The 17,500-nt window shown below is 47.8% G+C and overlaps 1 protein-coding gene across 13 annotated transcripts in view; it reads left to right on the top strand.

The window, feature by feature from the left end:
- MEF2D (myocyte enhancer factor 2D) overlaps window positions 1-17,500 on the top strand; it is a 309,684-nt gene that overhangs the window by 181,282 nt on the left and 110,902 nt on the right. For all 13 annotated transcript variants that reach the window (XM_040332929.1, XM_040332932.1, XM_040332940.1 and 10 more), the window contains one exon: window positions 16,286-16,553. In XM_040332929.1, coding sequence (XP_040188863.1) covers window positions 16,500-16,553 — 54 coding nt within the window. In that variant the 5' untranslated portion in view covers window positions 16,286-16,499. The remainder of the gene's footprint in view (window positions 1-16,285; window positions 16,554-17,500) is intronic.

Raw genomic sequence — 17,500 nt, 5'->3', positions numbered from 1 at the left:
CACATGTCACTCAAACAATGGGCATTTGACATATGAACAGCCGTGTATTTGGTCCACAAGTAGACAACACTTGATATCTGGGATAGAGAAATCGCACGAGAGGACAGAAGGTTTGACAGGGAGCTTTTCTTGTGCGGCAAAGCTGATGTTTTCTTTGAGTGAACTGGTAGAAGATTTCTACTTTCCCTTACAGGTTATTGGCATGGTTATCTCACTTGGGTCCTCCATTGATCAGCCTTAAGCCTCGTACACACGCTCAGTCCATCCCATGAGAACGGTCTGAAGGACCGTTCTCATCGGTTAACCAATGAAGCTGACTGATGGTCCGTCCCGCCCACACACCATCGGTTAAATAACCGATCGTGTCAGAACGCGGTTTCATAAAACACAACGACGTGCTGAAAATGAAGTTCAATGCTTCCAGGCATGCGTCGACTTGATTCTGAGCATGCGTAGATTTTTAATTGATGGTCGTGCCTACTAACGATCGGTTTTGACCTGTCGGTTAGGAATCCATCGGTTAAATTTTAAGCAAGTTGGCTTTTTTTTAACCGATGGTTAAATAACCTATAGGGCCCACACACGATCGGTTTTGACCAATGAAAATGAAAATGGTCCATCAGACCGTTGTCCTCTGTTTAACCTATCGTGTGTACGAGGCCTTATAGGCAGGCCATGCCACCATTGATTTTAAAATTTCGACCAACCAAACCTTCAATTTCACCTCATGATGCTACAGAAAATAATTTTTGTGTCTGGAAATCTTCTTTTCTTTCTGGGAATTTTCTTTTCTTGCACATGCACATTTCTTTTTCGATTACATTTCTCGCAGGATTCTCCCATCATTGATTAGAAAATCTTTCTGTTTTCAAAAATTTTTCAACATATCCGATTTATTAAAATTCAATGGCCACATGGAAATTGGCTGTTGCTGCAGCCCACTTTAATGATGCGAAATACGAACGAAAATTCTTAGATAAGATTTTCGAAAAAGAAAATTCTTTCGAAATTCGACCCATGTATGGCTTGGGTTAGTACTAATTCCGACAAGCAGGTCTGAGACTTAACCAAGCTTTCTTTTTTTTTCGTGTCAAGGATCTTTTTTTTAAGAATGCCAGCAGGGTTTCCATAGTAGGTGGTTAAGATTTCGAAACCCATGGCAGGCAAAAAAAACAAAAACTTTTGGGTGGCTTTGTGCTTGAAGTGATTGTAGATGATCGGCTGGAGTTTCGAGACAGAAAGTGGAAAAGCTCTTTAAGATTTGTGTAGGAGAGTGACCAAAACCAGGCATCTTGGTCAATTGCTAAGTGTCTTGGCAGGTGATGCATCATAGGAGATAGAGTCCAGTGACAGCTAAAGTGTCGGGAAGATTAGTAATGGCTGTATTGCATCCCAAAGATAAGATCCAGGGTATTTTACTTCCAAATTATCAGTGACATCCATTTTAACAGGCTGATAGTGGAACACTTGCCCATTGCCACATGACACAAGGTTCGTATTGATTACCTGGTTCTGAGGGGTTTCCCAGGACCTGTTCTGTCTAAATGGCAAAAGCAAGTTGAGGAACATCGGACATGATAAAAAGTAAGCAACTGTCGTAAAGGGGTTTCTATCGTAGCTTTGCGTGACTGGCTCTTGTGCCTATTTCCCTCCATAAACCGGAACTGCATGGAGTTTTCTATTCCAGGTAGCTAAAATACCTCCATCTCCTGAGATTTACGCACTTCTGCTGTCAGGCTGGTGACCTGACTTGCAGTTGGCATGGTCCCGGCCCCAACAAGTGATTGATCAATGAAGGGGTAGCAACGGGCTGATGAGGTCATCTTTCTGCCCACCCCTCCTGTTAGCCTTTTCATTGTTATCCTATATTCATGCCGTAAAGCAGGGGCCTCAAACTGGTGGCCCTCCAGCTGTTGCAAAACTACAAGTTCCATGAGGCATTGCAAGGCTGACCGTTACAAGCATGACTCCCACAGGCAGAGGCATGATGGGACTTGTAGTTTCACAACAGCTGGAGGACTGCCAGTTAGAGACCCCTGTCGTAAACCCTCAGAGCAGTGGTCTCCAAACTGGGCTGGATGTGGCCCTTTGGTTGTCTATATCTGTCCCTTGGGGCACCATTGCATCCACTGACACCGATGGGAGTGGCACCATTTCATCCAATTGCACCAATGATGTTACACCATTCCATCCACTGACACAAATGATGGGCCATCATTTCATCTACTGACACCAATGATGGGACACCGTTCCATCCACTGACGCCAATGATGGGAAACCGTTCCATCCACTGACGCCAGTGATGGGACACCGTTCCATCCACTGACGCCAGTGATGGGACACCGTTCCATCCACTGACGCCAGTGATGGGACACCGTTCCATCCACTGACGCCAGTGATGGGACACCGTTCCATCCACTGACGCCAGTGATGGGACACCGTTCCATCCACTGACGCCAGTGATGGGACACCGTTCCATCCACTGACGCCAGTGATGGGACACCGTTCCATCCACTGACGCCAGTGATGGGACACCGTTCCATCCACTGACGCCAGTGATGGGACACCGTTCCATCCACTGACGCCAGTGATGGGACACCGTTCCATCCACTGACGCCAGTGATGGGACACCGTTCCATCCACTGACGCCAGTGATGGGACACCGTTCCATCCACTGACGCCAGTGATGGGACACCGTTCCATCCACTGACGCCAGTGATGGGACACCGTTCCATCCACTGACGCCAGTGATGGGACACCGTTCCATCCACTGACGCCAGTGATGGGACACCGTTCCATCCACTGACGCCAGTGATGGGACACCGTTCCATCCACTGACGCCAGTGATGGGACACCGTTCCATCCACTGACGCCAGTGATGGGGCACCGTTCCATCCACTGACGCCAATGATGGAGCACCATTGCTCCCACTGACGCCAATGATGGAGCACCATTGCTCCCACTGACGCCAATGATGGAGCACCATTGCTCCCACTGACGCCAATGATGGAGCACCATTGCTCCCACTGACGCCAATGATGGGGCTCTATTGCTCCCATTAAAACCAATGATGGGGCATTGTTTACTTTCACTGGCCACCTTTTAAACCTAAAGGACCGTGAACTGGCCCTTTGTTTAGTAAGTTTGGAGACCCTTGGTTTAAAGTACTTAGCTCTTCCTCCCCCCAGTCTAAAATCTGCTGTTCAGTGGATTAAAAAAAGGCTGAAACAAGTAAAATTCAAGTACTTACTGGTTGTATTTAATTGTTTGGTGCTTGTTGTCGTCTAACAAAATGACCACCAAGCAGCCCTCAAAACTTTAGCCATTTTTAACCTTTTAAGAAAGAACTGATTGTAGGCGAAGTGGGCAGATCTGACTAAAACAAATCACTCCCTCTATTCTTATGTTGACCTCGGGCAGATTTAGACCCGTAACTGGGACTTGCTAGAAGGTGAAAAATAATTAATGCCCTTGTAACGGCTGTATAGACAGCCCTGTGTTTATGTGCTTTAAAAGAATTGTGTGTTTCTTTAAACAACGTCCCTCAGAGATGGTGCTGGGCCTAGGCGTGGGACTGAATAGAGTTCTTGTTGTCTTCTAGAAGTTGAGGGACCTGTGGTCTCAGCTTGGTCGAGATTCCTGGAGATCTGGTCTGGATTAATAAAGCTGGTGTATAGCAACAGCCGAGCCCCCAAGTCCAATTTTTTTTTTCAGTGTCTGCTGGAGGCAATAAACAGCCTACAGTCCTTTTTAAGAGCAACAGAATTTCTTTCAGCTCTTTGTGACTGTTCTAAAGAGCACCGGTCTTGTATGGTCAAAGCAGCCATCCAGTCTGGTCCACCAAGAGCTAACAGCTTTGTTGTAAGCTGTGCCCTTCTCCTACACATCATTGACATGGTTCAGGGAGGCATTGCAGGCAATAGTTTAGGCCAGTGTTCTCCAAACTGTGGCCCTTTGTGTGCCTTTATCCGGCCCTTGGGGACACTATTGCTTCCACTGACGATAACGACGGGGCGCTGTTCCCGTCGCAGGCGCCAACGACGGGGCGCTGTTCCCGTCACAGGCGCCTACATCGGGGCACTGTTCCTGTGGCAGGCGCCTACGTCGGGGGGCTGTTCCTGTGGCAGGCGCCAACGAAGGGGCGCTGTTCCTGTGGCAGGCGCCAACGACGGGGCGCTGTTCCTGTGCAAAAGCCTGAAGGATAGTAAACTTTGGAGATCCCTGGTTAAGGCTGTCAGTAGACGTGGGCGCTGTTCCTGTGGCAGGCGCCAACGACGGGGCGCTGTTCCTGTGGCAGGCGCCAACGACGGGAAGCTGTTCCTGTGCAAAAGCCTGAAGGATAGTAAACTTTGTTTAGAAAGTTTGGAGACCCCTGGTTAAGGCTGTCAGTAGATGTGGGCGCTGTTCCTGTCGCAGGCGCCAACGACGGGGCGCTGTTCCTGTCGCAGGCGCCAACGACGGGGCGCTGTTCCTGTCGCAGGCGCCAACGACGGGGCGCTGTTCCTGTCGCAGGCGCCAACGACGGGGCGCTGTTCCTGTCGCAGGCGCCAACGACGGGGCGCTGTTCCTGTCGCAGGCGCCAACGACGGGGCGCTGTTCCTGTCGCAGGCGCCAACGACGGGGCGCTGTTCCTGTCGCAGGCGCCAACGACGGGGCGCTGTTCCTGTCGCAGGCGCCAACGACGGGGCGCTGTTCCTGTCGCAGGCGCCAACGACGGGGCGCTGTTCCTGTCGCAGGCGCCAACGACGGGGCGCTGTTCCACGGCCACAGTCCGCCCCCTCTAAAGCCTGAAGGATAGTAAAGTTTGTTTAGAAAGTTTGGAGACCCCTGGTAAGGGTGTCAGTAGACGTGGGCGCTGTTCCTGTCGCAGGCGCCAACGACGGGGGCGCTGTTCCTGTCGCAGGCGCCAACGACGGGGGCGCTGTTCCTGTCGCAGGCGCCAACGACGGGGGCGCTGTTCCTGTCGCAGGCGCCAACGACGGGGGCGCTGTTCCTGTCGCAGGCGCCAACGACGGGGGCGCTGTTCCTGTCGCAGGCGCCAACGACGGGGGCGCTGTTCCTGTCGCAGGCGCCAACGACGGGGGCGCTGTTCCTGTCGCAGGCGCCAACGACAGGGGCGCTGTTCCTGTCGCAGGCGCCAACGACGGGGAGCGTTGTTCCTGTCGCAGGCGCCAACGACGGGGAGCGCTTTGTTTAGAAAGTTTGGAGACCCCTGGTTAAGGCGGTCAGTAAACGTGCTACTTATATTCATATGATTAATAAATGCATGGATTTCCTATAGCTGGCCCTGGTCTGACCTGTACTACTAAAGCAAGGCTAGTGTAACCAAAGGCAGGCCAAGACAGTTTTCTGGGGGGTGGCAAGAGGCATTAATTTGCCTTAAAGTTTAAGTTAAACTGGGGGGTTCTCTGCCCCGCATAAATCTGACTATTCTGGGAGGGGAAAAATAATTCCAGCAATCGAAAACCATCTTTTCTAAAATAGAGCCTGAGTCATGAACTGGGTCATCTCTTGTTGTGTTTTTTTTTTTTTTTTGCAGCTTTTCCATCAGAGTTAACTATTTTAAGCGTCATTTTCTGAGGATTGTGTTACCCGACTCCTGGGGCTGTGGTAGTTAGGAAGCAGTTTTCACAGGAAGACGTGCTTAGGATGCGGAGGTGTAAAGTTCACAGGATATTCAAAGAAAGTCGTGCAATGTTGGGAAGAGCACAAGCAGAAATGTGGGTTTTTACAGATCTTTTCTTCAGGATAAAGGACGGGGCTGGTACATGCTAGGACCAGCTGTACCTGTACAGGTCTTTTGTTACGGCTTTTCTCAACCTTTTTTACTCCAAAAAAACTTGAGATCATTTCGAGATCTCAGGGAACCCCCTGCTAAAATGATATAATCGGAGTGAAAAAATGGGTCCGTTGTATTGGTGATCAGAATGTTCCCCTCAGAAAGGGGGCAGAAAGGGTTAAATAGTACAAATTATACTCGCAAACCAAAAAGATTTAGTAGCATTTCAACATGACAGAATCCAGAAGTCAGCCTTCCAACCTCATGGAATTATGCAGATGACAGACCAGCTGACGGGTTTCGGGGGACTTCCTCAGATCAACAGCCATTGCTCTAAAGGGGGCAAAAAGCCACCCTTACAGACATAAAAATAATCATTGGTGTCATGCTGTTGCCTCTGCCAAGTGGCGTTGGACTTGGAATTATGGAGGCACCAAGGTGGAAGGTTAGTCCACCACAGCTCAATAAACCCTCTAAAAGCCTCTGGAGGAACCAAGGAACAATTTAACCTTGACACTTTACCATAAATGCAGATGACAGACCAGCTGACGTGTTTCGGAGGACTTTCCCCCTTTCTCGAAGCAACAGCCATTGCCCTAAATCGGGCAGAACGCCATTCTTACAGAATAATAATAATCATTGGTGTCGTGTTGCTGCCTCTGCCAAGTGACGTTGGACCTGGATCTATGGAGGCACCAAGATGGGGAGATCAGTCCACCACAGCTCAAAGAACCCCCTGGAAACCTCTGGAGGAACCAAGGAACAATGTAAACTTGACACTTTAGTGGTCAGATATCTTATGGAAGTTTGCCATAAATGATACAAATGCCATGACCACTGTGCAACTCTGGCTGAATATGAGGCCTCGTACACACGACCGAGGAACTCGTCGTGAATGAAACATTGTTTTCCTCGATGAGTTCCTTGTTAGGCTTGTTGAGAAACTTGACCAGCTTTCTTTGCGTACACACTGTCAAGACAAAATCTCGTCGTTCTCAAACGCGGTGACGTTCAACACGTACGACGGCACTATAAAAGGGAAGTTCCATTCCATTGGCGCCACCCTTGGGGCTGCTTTTGCTAATCTCCTGTTGCCGCGTGTTAGTAAAAGTTTGAGTGACGATTCGCGCTTTTCAGTCTGTTACAGAGTGACGAATGTGCTATCTCCATTACGAACGCTACTTTTACCGAAGGTTCGCTCCCGTCTCATACTTTATTCTGAGCATGTGCGGGTTTCTAAGCATACACACGAATGTGTTTCTCGTCGAAAACCAGCCCGACGAGGAACACGACGAGGAAATTGAGACTCTCGTCGAGTTCCTCGATCGTTTTCTCGATGAAAAACATACACACGGCCGTTTTCCTCGGCAAAAAAGCTCTGAAACCAAGTTTCTTGATGGATTCTGTCGAGGAAAACGGTCGTGTTTACGAGGCCTAAGGCTTCATGTACACTGCTGCTGGTAAACTTAAACGCGGCATGTAAACGTGGCAAAGGGACATTTTTTTTAAACATCGGCTACTATCTGTCAAGTTAAATCGTTCAGGAGAGGTTTTAAAACGTCCCGTGTACATTAAGCCTAAGGGTGATGTAGCCCTCCACAGATTGGGGGAATCCAGTACTGAACAAAGAACAAAAAGGGCACCTAGGGTGCATTACCTCCAGCACTATTAAAGGATTAAAAAGTACAAATGATACTTACAAACTAAATAGGATTAGTAAGCGTATCAACATGACAGAATCCAGAAGTCAGCCTTCCAATATGACAGAATCCTGAAGTCAGCCTTCCAAACACATGGATATATGTGGATGACAGATCAGCTGATGTATTTTGGGGGACTGGCTGAAAATACAATGGCTGTTGCTCTGAGGAAAGGGGCAGGCACCCCCGAAACCCGTCAGCTGGTCTCATAATTCCATGAGGTTGAAAGGCTGACTTCTGGAATCCGTCATGTTGAAACACTACTAATCCTATTTGGTTTGTTAGTATAATTTGTACTTTTTAATCCTAAATGCTGGAGGTAATGCACTCAGCATTTGTGCCCTTTTTATTATTTGTTTGTGCCGTACTGGATTCCCTGATATGTGGAAGGCCGCATTGCCTATGCACAATGCCCAAGGCATTCGCATCATTAATGTAAAGTGTCAAGGCTAAATTGTTCCTTGGTTCCTCCAGAGGCTTTTAGGGGGTTTATTGAGCTGTGGTGGACTAACCTTCAGCACCTTGGTGCCTCCATAATTCCAAGTCCAACGCCACTTGGCAGAGGCAACAGCATGACGCCAATGATTATTTTTATGTCTGTAAGGGTGGCTTTTTGCCCCCTTTAGAGCAATGGCTGTTGATCTGAGGAAGGGGGCAAGTTCCCCGAAACCCGTCAGCTGGTCTGTCATCTGCATAATTCCATGAGGTTGGAAGGCTGACTTCTGGATTCTGTCATGTTGAAATGCTACTAAACCTTTTTGGTTTGGGAGTATAATTTGTACCTTTTAACCCTTTAATAAAGTGCTGGAGGTAGGCGTTTGCGCCGTTTTTTTTCTTTGTTGATCGAATTTCTTGAGGAACCCTGGTTAAGAATGGATATTCTATTAAATGCAATTAAACATCTTGCATACATTAGAACTACAAGCATTTTCTCATTGAAAATTGTGAAGGCCCTTCCTGAGACTTTTTAGGACATCATGGAAAAGGGGTAAAACCTTTGGTTAGCTTCTTAATACTGTCTACTGTCTGAGATTCACCCTCAAGTCCTTTCTGTTACTAGAGCAGAAAGTGAAGGAACAATACAAAATTTTACAAATTCTAACAAAACATGAACTAAGAGGGGGAAAAAACCTTCGAAAACTTGTGACTTACTACCGGAACATGACCAAAGACAAAATTGACCTCCCAATTAATGATGTCAAAGGTCTGATTTTGTGCGACTTCTGGAAAGTTTTCTCTTCCTGTCGGGACAGGAAGAGGGGGGCAATCTAGGTAAGAATACCAACAGCAATAAAGATTGATAAGTTCTAACCATTTGCTCTAAAAAAGCATTTGGCTTTTATGCGGAAGTTGGGTGAAGACCAGTAAAGCTGCGTTTCAAATGATTTCTATGGAAGTTGGGTGAAGACCAGTAAAGCTGAGTTTCAACTGATTTCTACGGAGGTTGGGTGAAGACCAGTAAAGCTGAGTTTCAACTGATTTCTACGGAGGTTGGGTGAAGACCAGTAAAGCTGAGTTTCAACTGATTTTTACGGAAGTTGGGTGAAGACCAGTAAAGCTGAGTTTCAACTGATTTTTACGGAAGTTGGGTGAAGACCAGTAAAGCTGAGTTTCAACTGATTTCTATGGAAGTTGGGTGAAGACCAATAAACCTGAGTTTCAACTGATTTTTATGGAAGTTGTGTGAAGACCAGTAAAGCTGAGTTTCAACTGATCTTTACAGAAGTTGGGTGAAGACCAGTAAAGCTGAGTTTCAACTGATTTCTATGGAAGTTGGGTGAAGACCAGTAAAGCTGAGTTTCAACTGATTTCTATGGAAGTTGGGTGGAGACCAGTAAAGCTGAGTTTCAACTGATTTCTATGGAAGTTGGGTGAAGACCAGTAAAGCGGAGTTTCAATTGATTTCTATGGAAGTTGGGTGAAGACCAGTTCAGATGAGTTTCAACTGATTTTTACAGAAGTTGGGTGAAGACCAGTAAAGCTGAGTTTCAACTGATTTCTATGGAAGTTGGGTGAAGACCAGTAAAGCTGAGTTTCAACTGATTTTTACGGAGGTTGGGTGAAGACCAGTAAAGCTGAGTTTCAACTGATTTTTACGGAGGTTGGGTGAAGACCAGTAAAGCTGAGTTTCGACTGGTTGCTACAGATTACAGAATTTTTCACATATATGGCCTCTGAGATGTTTTAATAGATCTGTTTCTGGAAAACTCGGACCTGGGACACATGGAAGCAGTTATGGCTCTTGGGGGTGGGCCTGGGAACACTCTGAAAAACCCATCAGGAGTCTTGTTTGTCCATGACCGGTCACAGAAAGTTCTGGGCTGGCCAACTACCCCTGTTGCACGTTAGTAAACATAAGTGAGAGAAAAGATACACCTTTTCTGAATACACTTGACCTGTTGCTTAAAAATAAACCATAGAGGTTTGACATTTATGAAGCGGCAACGCTTTGGACAGTTGACCCTCGTACTATTTCTTCCTTCAGGGCTGCCATTTTGAACCTTTTTATAGGGCAGGAGTCATACGTTGAATTCCTAGGCATGGAGATGAAATGTTTTCTGGAATGGTACCAATACTTTTTTTTTTAACACACAGGTAGCATTTTCCCCTCATAGCTAAAGATAGAACTGCAGGTTTTTAATTAGCAGATGGAGCAGCACAAGCATAATTGGATCCAGCGCCGTCGTGAACAGGTGTTAGTGTGAATTCCGGCACTTGCAAGAAGGGCCACGTGCTGATTCGACAGATACGCGGAAACGGCTCTGGTCCCCTTTGTTGTGGGCTGGACAGTTTGGCCACCTTTCTAAAAGGAGGAGCTTAAAGACTTCACTGAATGAGACCTAAAGCCATGCGCAAAGAACGAGGAGAGCAATCAGAATTCAGCTATTGATGAACGGAGCTCAATACACGGCTCACATTTTCACAATGTTGTTGTTTATTGAACTGCATTTTTAAAATGGAGCACCTTTCAAATCTTCTCTTTAGGCTAGGTTCACACTGCTGCGAATTCAAAATCGCGGTAAAAATCTCGATTTTACCGCGATTTCGCGGCTGCGATTTGCCGCGATTTTGCTGCGATTTCGGCCGCGATTTAAGAGACATCTGTGCAGGGTTCAATGTAAATCGCGGCCCGAAATCGCAAAAAGTAGTACAGGAACTACTTTTTGAAATCGGTGCAGCGCCGCAGATGTGGCGTCGCACCGATTAGGACAGTGCCATTGCCGCCGATTTGAGATGCGATTTGACATGATTAAGCAACTCCTGGGGTGAAATGCATTGGAGGAGGAGCAGGGTGTGGTGGATGCCATTTTTTTTTGTGATGCACACTGTGTAACAAAGTTTATGGAAAAGGCAAAGCAAGCTTTTGGCAGTAGTGGGGCTTCCTTCACTTTTGGTTTGTCTTCTTGAGAGGAGGACACGTTTCCTAAAGCCTTGGCACCCATGGCTGATGTTGGGGCTTTTCTCATCCTTTTTACCCCTGAGGAATCCTTGAAATCTTGGAGCTCCTTGTAAGATTAGTCTTTCAAGGGTCATTGGAAAAAATGAACTCCTTGTAGGATTAGTCCTTCAGGGGTCATCGGAAAAAATGAACTCCTTGTAGGATTAGTCCTTCAGGGGCCATTGGGAAAATGATCCTCTTGTAAGATTAATCCTTCAGGGGTCATCAGGAAAATGATCCTCTTGTAAAATTCGTCTTTCGGGTGTCATTGGGAAAATGATCCCCTTGTAGGATTAGTTCTTTAGGATTTTTTGGAAAAATTAACCCCTTGTAAGATTGATCCTACAGGGGTCGTTGGAAAAATGAACCCCTTGTAAGATCAGCACAGCACTTCTGGGTTTATTAGGAAAATGATCCAATTGTAGGATTAGTCTTTTAGGGGTCATTGGGAAAATTAATCCATTTTAAGATTAGTCCTTCAGGGGACATTGGAAAAATTAACCCCTTGTAAGATTGGTCCTTCAGGGGTCATTGGGAAAATGAACTCCTTGTAAGATTGGTCCTTCAGGGGTCATTGGGAAAATGAACCCCCTGTAAGATTGGTCCTTCAGGGGTCGTTGGGAAAAGTAACCCATTGTAAGATTGGTCCTTCAGGGGTCATTGCAAAAATGAACCCCTTGTAAAATTGGTCCTTCAGGGGTCATTGGCAAAATGAACCCCCTGTAAAATTGGTCCTTCAGGGGTCGTTGGCAAAAATTAATCCCTTGTAAGATTGGTCCTTCAGGGGTCATTGGGAAAATGAACCCCTTGTAAAATTGGTCCTTCAGGGGTCGTTGGGAAAAGTAACCCATTGTAAAATTGGTCCTTCAGGGGTCATTGGGAAAATGAACCCATTGTAAGATTAGTCTTTCTGGGGTCATTAGGAAAACGATCCAATTGTAGGATTAGTTTTTTAGGGGTCACTGGGAAAATGAACCCCCTGTAAGATTTGTCCTTCAGAGGTCATTGGGAAAATGAACCTCTAGTAAGATCGATCCTTTGGGGATCACTGGGAAAATTAACATATTGTAAGATTAGTACTTCAGGGGTCATTGGCAAAATGAACCCCTTGTAAAATTGGTCCTTCGAGGGCCATTGGGGGGAAAAAATTAACCCCTTGTAAGATTCGTTTCTCAGGTGTAATTAGGAAAATTAGCCCCTCGTAAGATCAGTCCTTCAGGGGTCATTGGGAAAATGAACCCCTTGTAAGAATAGTCCTTCAGAGGTCATTAGAACCCCTGTGGGGATAAGTGAGAAAATAACCCCCCGAACTAAATTATACCCTTTCAGTAATCCCACTGGCTCTTCCAAGTGGCATTGGACCTATGCAGGCACCATCAGATGGAAAGTCCCATCTTAAAGGAACCCCTAACCACCCCTTGAGGAACCCTAGGTTCCATGGAGCCCCGGCTGAGAATGGCTGCTCTATCAGAGATGATCGGCTCCACGTTTTTACTTCCAATCTTTTAGTAAGACACCATGAGTATTCTACTGTACATCCCTCTATAGAAGTCTCTATGCCTCCTCCGTGGTTGTCCCATCCTTCTGCCGGTTCACAGATTCCTCCCAGCTGCTTTTCCAAAACACATTTCGGGAATCCGACCTGTTCCAACTTTTTTTTTTCCTCTCCGCCTTTTCCTGGCCAGAGAATCTACAGCGGGTTGGCTATTTTTAACTCGCTTTGGCTATTTTTGGGACGGCAAGTGTAAAATTCCTCCGCTGGAAAACAATGGACCGCAGAGCGCAGAACAATTTGTGGAGACGACGGCGTCGGCTGGGGGGGGGGGCCTTTTTCGGCGTTCCTTGGCCGTCCCCTCCGCCACGCACACGCACACAGACACACAAAGCCGTGGGTTGCTATGATAGTGCAGTGACTCATGCGTTTCGCTCAAGACAACAAAGAAAAGTTTCCTGTTTTGAGTAGGTCTCCAAGAATCCTCCCTTTTTGGTTGAAGGTTTTTTTTTTTTTTTTTAGCCGGGGGACTTTTTTGGACTGAGCAAGGTTTTATTTATAGGGTTGCCCCACCCAAAGCTGATACTCCAATGTTCTGTAGGTGATGGAGAGGTCCCCCCCCCTTTTAAACTGATGGGGCCCCGTACTAGAGGGTTGGCTGTACTGCCTTATTGGCAGCCCTGTTTGTAAGGTTGGGTTTCTTTATGATAACAGCGGACCGTGTCTTGGTATTGTGCGTTTCTATCAGAAGCCAGGGTGACAACTCGGGAGCACAGTTGGGAGGCGGGGACACAGCGTTGTCACTCTATAACAGGAAGTGCCAGAACAAGGCTCTTCATGGCAGGATCGCCAGGGATTACTTTAGCCCCTTTTCTTCTGCAGGATTGGCAGAGGCGTTGCTAGGGGGGTGCGGGGGGTGCGGTCCACACCGGGTGACACCCGCTATAGGGGTGACACCATCCCCTTTTTTTTTGTTTTTTTTAGCTGACATGCCCAGCCTGCCCTGTACCACCCCAGCCTGCCCTGTACCACCCCCCAAACAGCCCTGTACCACCCCAGCCTGCCCTGTACCACCCCAGCCTGCCCTGTACCCCCCCAAACAGCCCTGTACCACCCCAGCCTGCCCTGTACCACCCAGCCTGCCCTGTGCCACCCCAAACTTTCCCATGCCACCCCAACTTGCCCTGTGCCACCCTAACTTGCCCTGTACCACCCCAATCTGCCCTATGCCACCATAACTTGCCCTATACCACCCCAATGCCACCCTAACTTGCCCTGTACCATCCCAACTTGCCCTATGCCACCCTAACTTGCCCTATACCACCCCAACCTGCCCTATGCAACTCTAAGTTGCCCTATACCACCCCAAACTACCCTATATCACCCCAACATGCCCTATACCACCTTAACCTGTCCTATACCACCCCACTACACCAACCTGCCACTTTACCACTCTATACTACCCTAACCTGCCACTATACTGCCCTATACTATAATTTACAGGGGTTGGTTTGGGGTGCGCCCCGTGCCCGTGCACTGCCTGCTTGGTGCTGGGCAGCCTAGACAGAGGGGGGGGGGGGGGGTGACACCATGTTTTACCGCACCGGGTGACACCAACCCTAGTGACGCCACTGAGGATTGGCACTATAATCGCCGATCCTTGCCACCCCCTCCATGCGTTCATAACCTTTTAAAGGGCTGCTTGGGGCGGAAGGAAGGTGTTAAAATAATCCCTGCGGATCCAGCCCTAAAGAGCCTTGTTCTGGCACTTCCTGTAATCGGGTGACAACACTCTGTCTCCAATTGCATTCCTGAGTTGTCACCGTGTCACACAGGCTTCTGATAGACACAATACCCAGGCACCATCCGCTGATACCCTAACAAACAGGGTATGGGGCCCGGCCCCATCAGTTTAAAAGGGGGACCCAGGCCACTGTTGTCATCAGAAAGAAACGTATCCTTACAAATGGGGCTACTAATAAGGCAGTACAGCCAGCCCTCCTCCTGTATGGGGCCTGGGCCCCATCGGTTCAAAAGGGGGACCCGGGCCCCAACAGTTCAAATGGGGCCTGTGTTCCATCAGTTTAAACAGGGGTGCCGGGTCCCATCAGTTTTAAACAGGGGGGCCCGGGTCCCATCAGTTTCAACAGGGGGGCCCCATCCTTTCAAACGGGGTGACCGGGCCCCATCCTTTAAACGGGGTGGACCCATGAGCAGACAGGGGTCCACTGTTGTCCTCCTAAGGAGACCGTCTGACTTACCAGTTGTTAGTGGGGACTGAGAGCCGTCATAGGAAAGCACAGTGAGCGTGCGCTCAGCGGCCCGGTGACACGTGTGTGTTGAGCGGGCGAGCCCACCCCCTTTCTTTTGCTGACTCTCGAGAGGAGGAGGCAGGGTGCTTTCAGGCCCCTCCCACCAGCCATGATCTGCCTAGCTTTTCATAGAGAAGCACAGAGACCCAGTGATGACATCACTGGATCCAAAATGAACGTAATTAATTTTTTTTTTTTTTTTTTAGCATGAGAAGAAGAGGGACGAGTAGAGACAAGCAAAATAATCTTTTTACGTTCTGCCTTCGCTTTAGCAAACCATTACATTTTGAGGGGGAAAAACCGAGTCTCTTAGAAATGCATCCTGAACGATCGTTCCCTTCAATACTCAGGGGGGGCTCGTCATATAAAAGGAATGGGCACAATACCATACAGCATCTATTGGGGGGGGGGGGGCTCGTCATATAAAAGGAATGGGCACAATACCATACAGCATCTATTGGGGGGGGCTCGTCATATAAAAGGAATGGGCACAATACCATACAGCATCTATTGGGGGGGGCTCGTCACATAAAAGGAATGGGCACAATACCATACAGCATCTATTGGGGGGGGCTCGTCACATAAAAGGAATGGGCACAATACCATACAGCATCTATTGGGGGGGGCTCGTCACATAAAAGGAATGGGCACAATACCATACAGCATCTATTGGGGGGGGCTCGTCACATAAAAGGAATGGGCACAATACCATACAGCATCTATTGGGGGGGGCTCGTCACATAAAAGGAATGGGCACAATACCATACAGCATCTATTGGGGGGGGGGGGGGGCTCGTCATATAAAAGGAATGGGCACAATACCATACAGCATCTATTGGGGGGGGGGGGGGCTCGTCATATAAAAGGAATGGGCACAATACCATACAGCATCTATTGGGGGGGGCTCGTCATATAAAAGGAATGGGCACAATACCATACAGCATCTATTGGGGGGGGCTCGTCACATAAAAGGAATGGGCACAATACCATACAGCATCTATTGGGGGGGGGGGGGCTCGTCATATAAAAGGAATGGGCACAATACCATACAGCATCTATTGGGGGGGGGGGGGCTCGTCATATAAAAGGAATGGGCACAATACCATACAGCATCTATTGGGGGGGGGGGGGGGCTCGTCATATAAAAGGGATGGGCACAATACCATACAGCATCTATTGGGGGGGGGGGGGCTCGTCATATAAAAGGAATGGGCACAATACCATACAGCATCTATTGGGGGGGGCTCGTCATATAAAAGGAATGGGCACAATACCATACAGCATCTATTGGGGACGGGGACGGGGGGACGTACTTTCCCCGGGTTTCTGCCACAATCAGCATGTCGTAGAAAAGCGATAATAAGGAAGATAAAACATGATTGATTTTTAAACTGTTAACAGGCTTTGGGGAGAGTTTGCTTGCCGGGCGGACAGGGGGGGGGGGGGGGCGATGTAGCGGGGGTTTTGCCGTATCCCCGGGGGGGAATAGGATTTAACAAGGCTGAGCTCTCTCTGATGGGAAACACACTTTTCACATGCTCTCTCTCTCTCTCTCCATCACAGAACTGAACCCGGACGGAGCCCTCCACCACATCTGGAAGCTGCAGGCAAATGACATGAACTAAGAGGAACGACGAACGGGGGGAGTTTTTTTTTTTTTTTTGGTTTTTCTTTTTTTTTTTTTTTGGTTATTTCATGGTCGTACCGTGAAGGCGAGAGCGGATTCAAAGACGGGCACCCTTTCTGCGCAAGAGCCTCCTCTGGATTTATAGGAACCATGGGCCGGAAAAAGATCCAGATCCAAAGGATTACGGATGAGCGGAACAGACAGGTGGGTGGAGCTTCTGTTTTTTTGGGGGGGTGGAGAGCGTTTTAAAGGTAAAACAAAAAAAAAAAATCCTAAATAGCTTCCTTTACCTTAGTGCAGTCCTCCTTAGGACGCCAATTTTGTTTGGGAGCCACGTCGCACGACAGCGCAATTGTCAAATTGTTAAAGCGACGCAGTGCCAAATCGCAAAAAGTGGCACAGTCATTAGGCAGCCAAATGGTCCGGGGCTGAAGTGGTCAAAGCCAACCCTCTCTGATGCCGCGATTCTGCATTTCGTAGGGCAGCCAGCGGTTAAAGGGGTTGTAAAGGTAAAAAAAAAAAAAAAAAAAATCCTAAATAGCTTCCTTTACCTTAGTGCAGTCTTCCTTCACTTACCTCATCCTTCCATTTTGCTTTTAAATGTCTTTATTTCTTCTTAAAAATCCTCACTTCCTGTTCTTCTGTCTGTAACTCCACACAGTAATGCGAGGCTTTCTCCGTGGTGTGGAGTGTCGTGCTCGCCCCCCTCCCTTGGACTACAAGCACACAGCTCCTTTCTCTATCTGCAACGTAGAGAGCGTCCTGACTCTCCTGTAGTCCAAGGGAGGGGGCGAGCACGACACTCCACACCAGGGAGAAAGCCTCACATTACTGTGTGGAGTTACAGACAGAAGAACAGGAAGTGAGGATTTCTCAGAAGAAATAAAGACATTTAAAAGCAAAATGGAAGGATGAGGTAAGTGAAGAATGTATGTATGTATGTGTGTGTGTGTGTGTGTGTGTATATATATATATATATATAAATATAGAGATCTCTCGCGCTCTATATATATAAATCTCTCTCTCTCTCTCTCTCTCTCTCTCTCTCTCTCGCTCTATATCTCTCTCTCTCTCTCTCTCTCTCTCTCTATATATAATCTATCTATCTCTCGCTCTATATATATAAATGTCTCTAGCTCTCTCTCTCTCTC

Source organism: Rana temporaria, chromosome 13 (genome assembly GCF_905171775.1).
Source record: "Rana temporaria chromosome 13, aRanTem1.1, whole genome shotgun sequence".
Classification (NCBI taxonomy): domain Eukaryota; kingdom Metazoa; phylum Chordata; class Amphibia; order Anura; family Ranidae; genus Rana; species Rana temporaria.
This window is presented reverse-complemented; position numbering and strand designations above follow the sequence as displayed.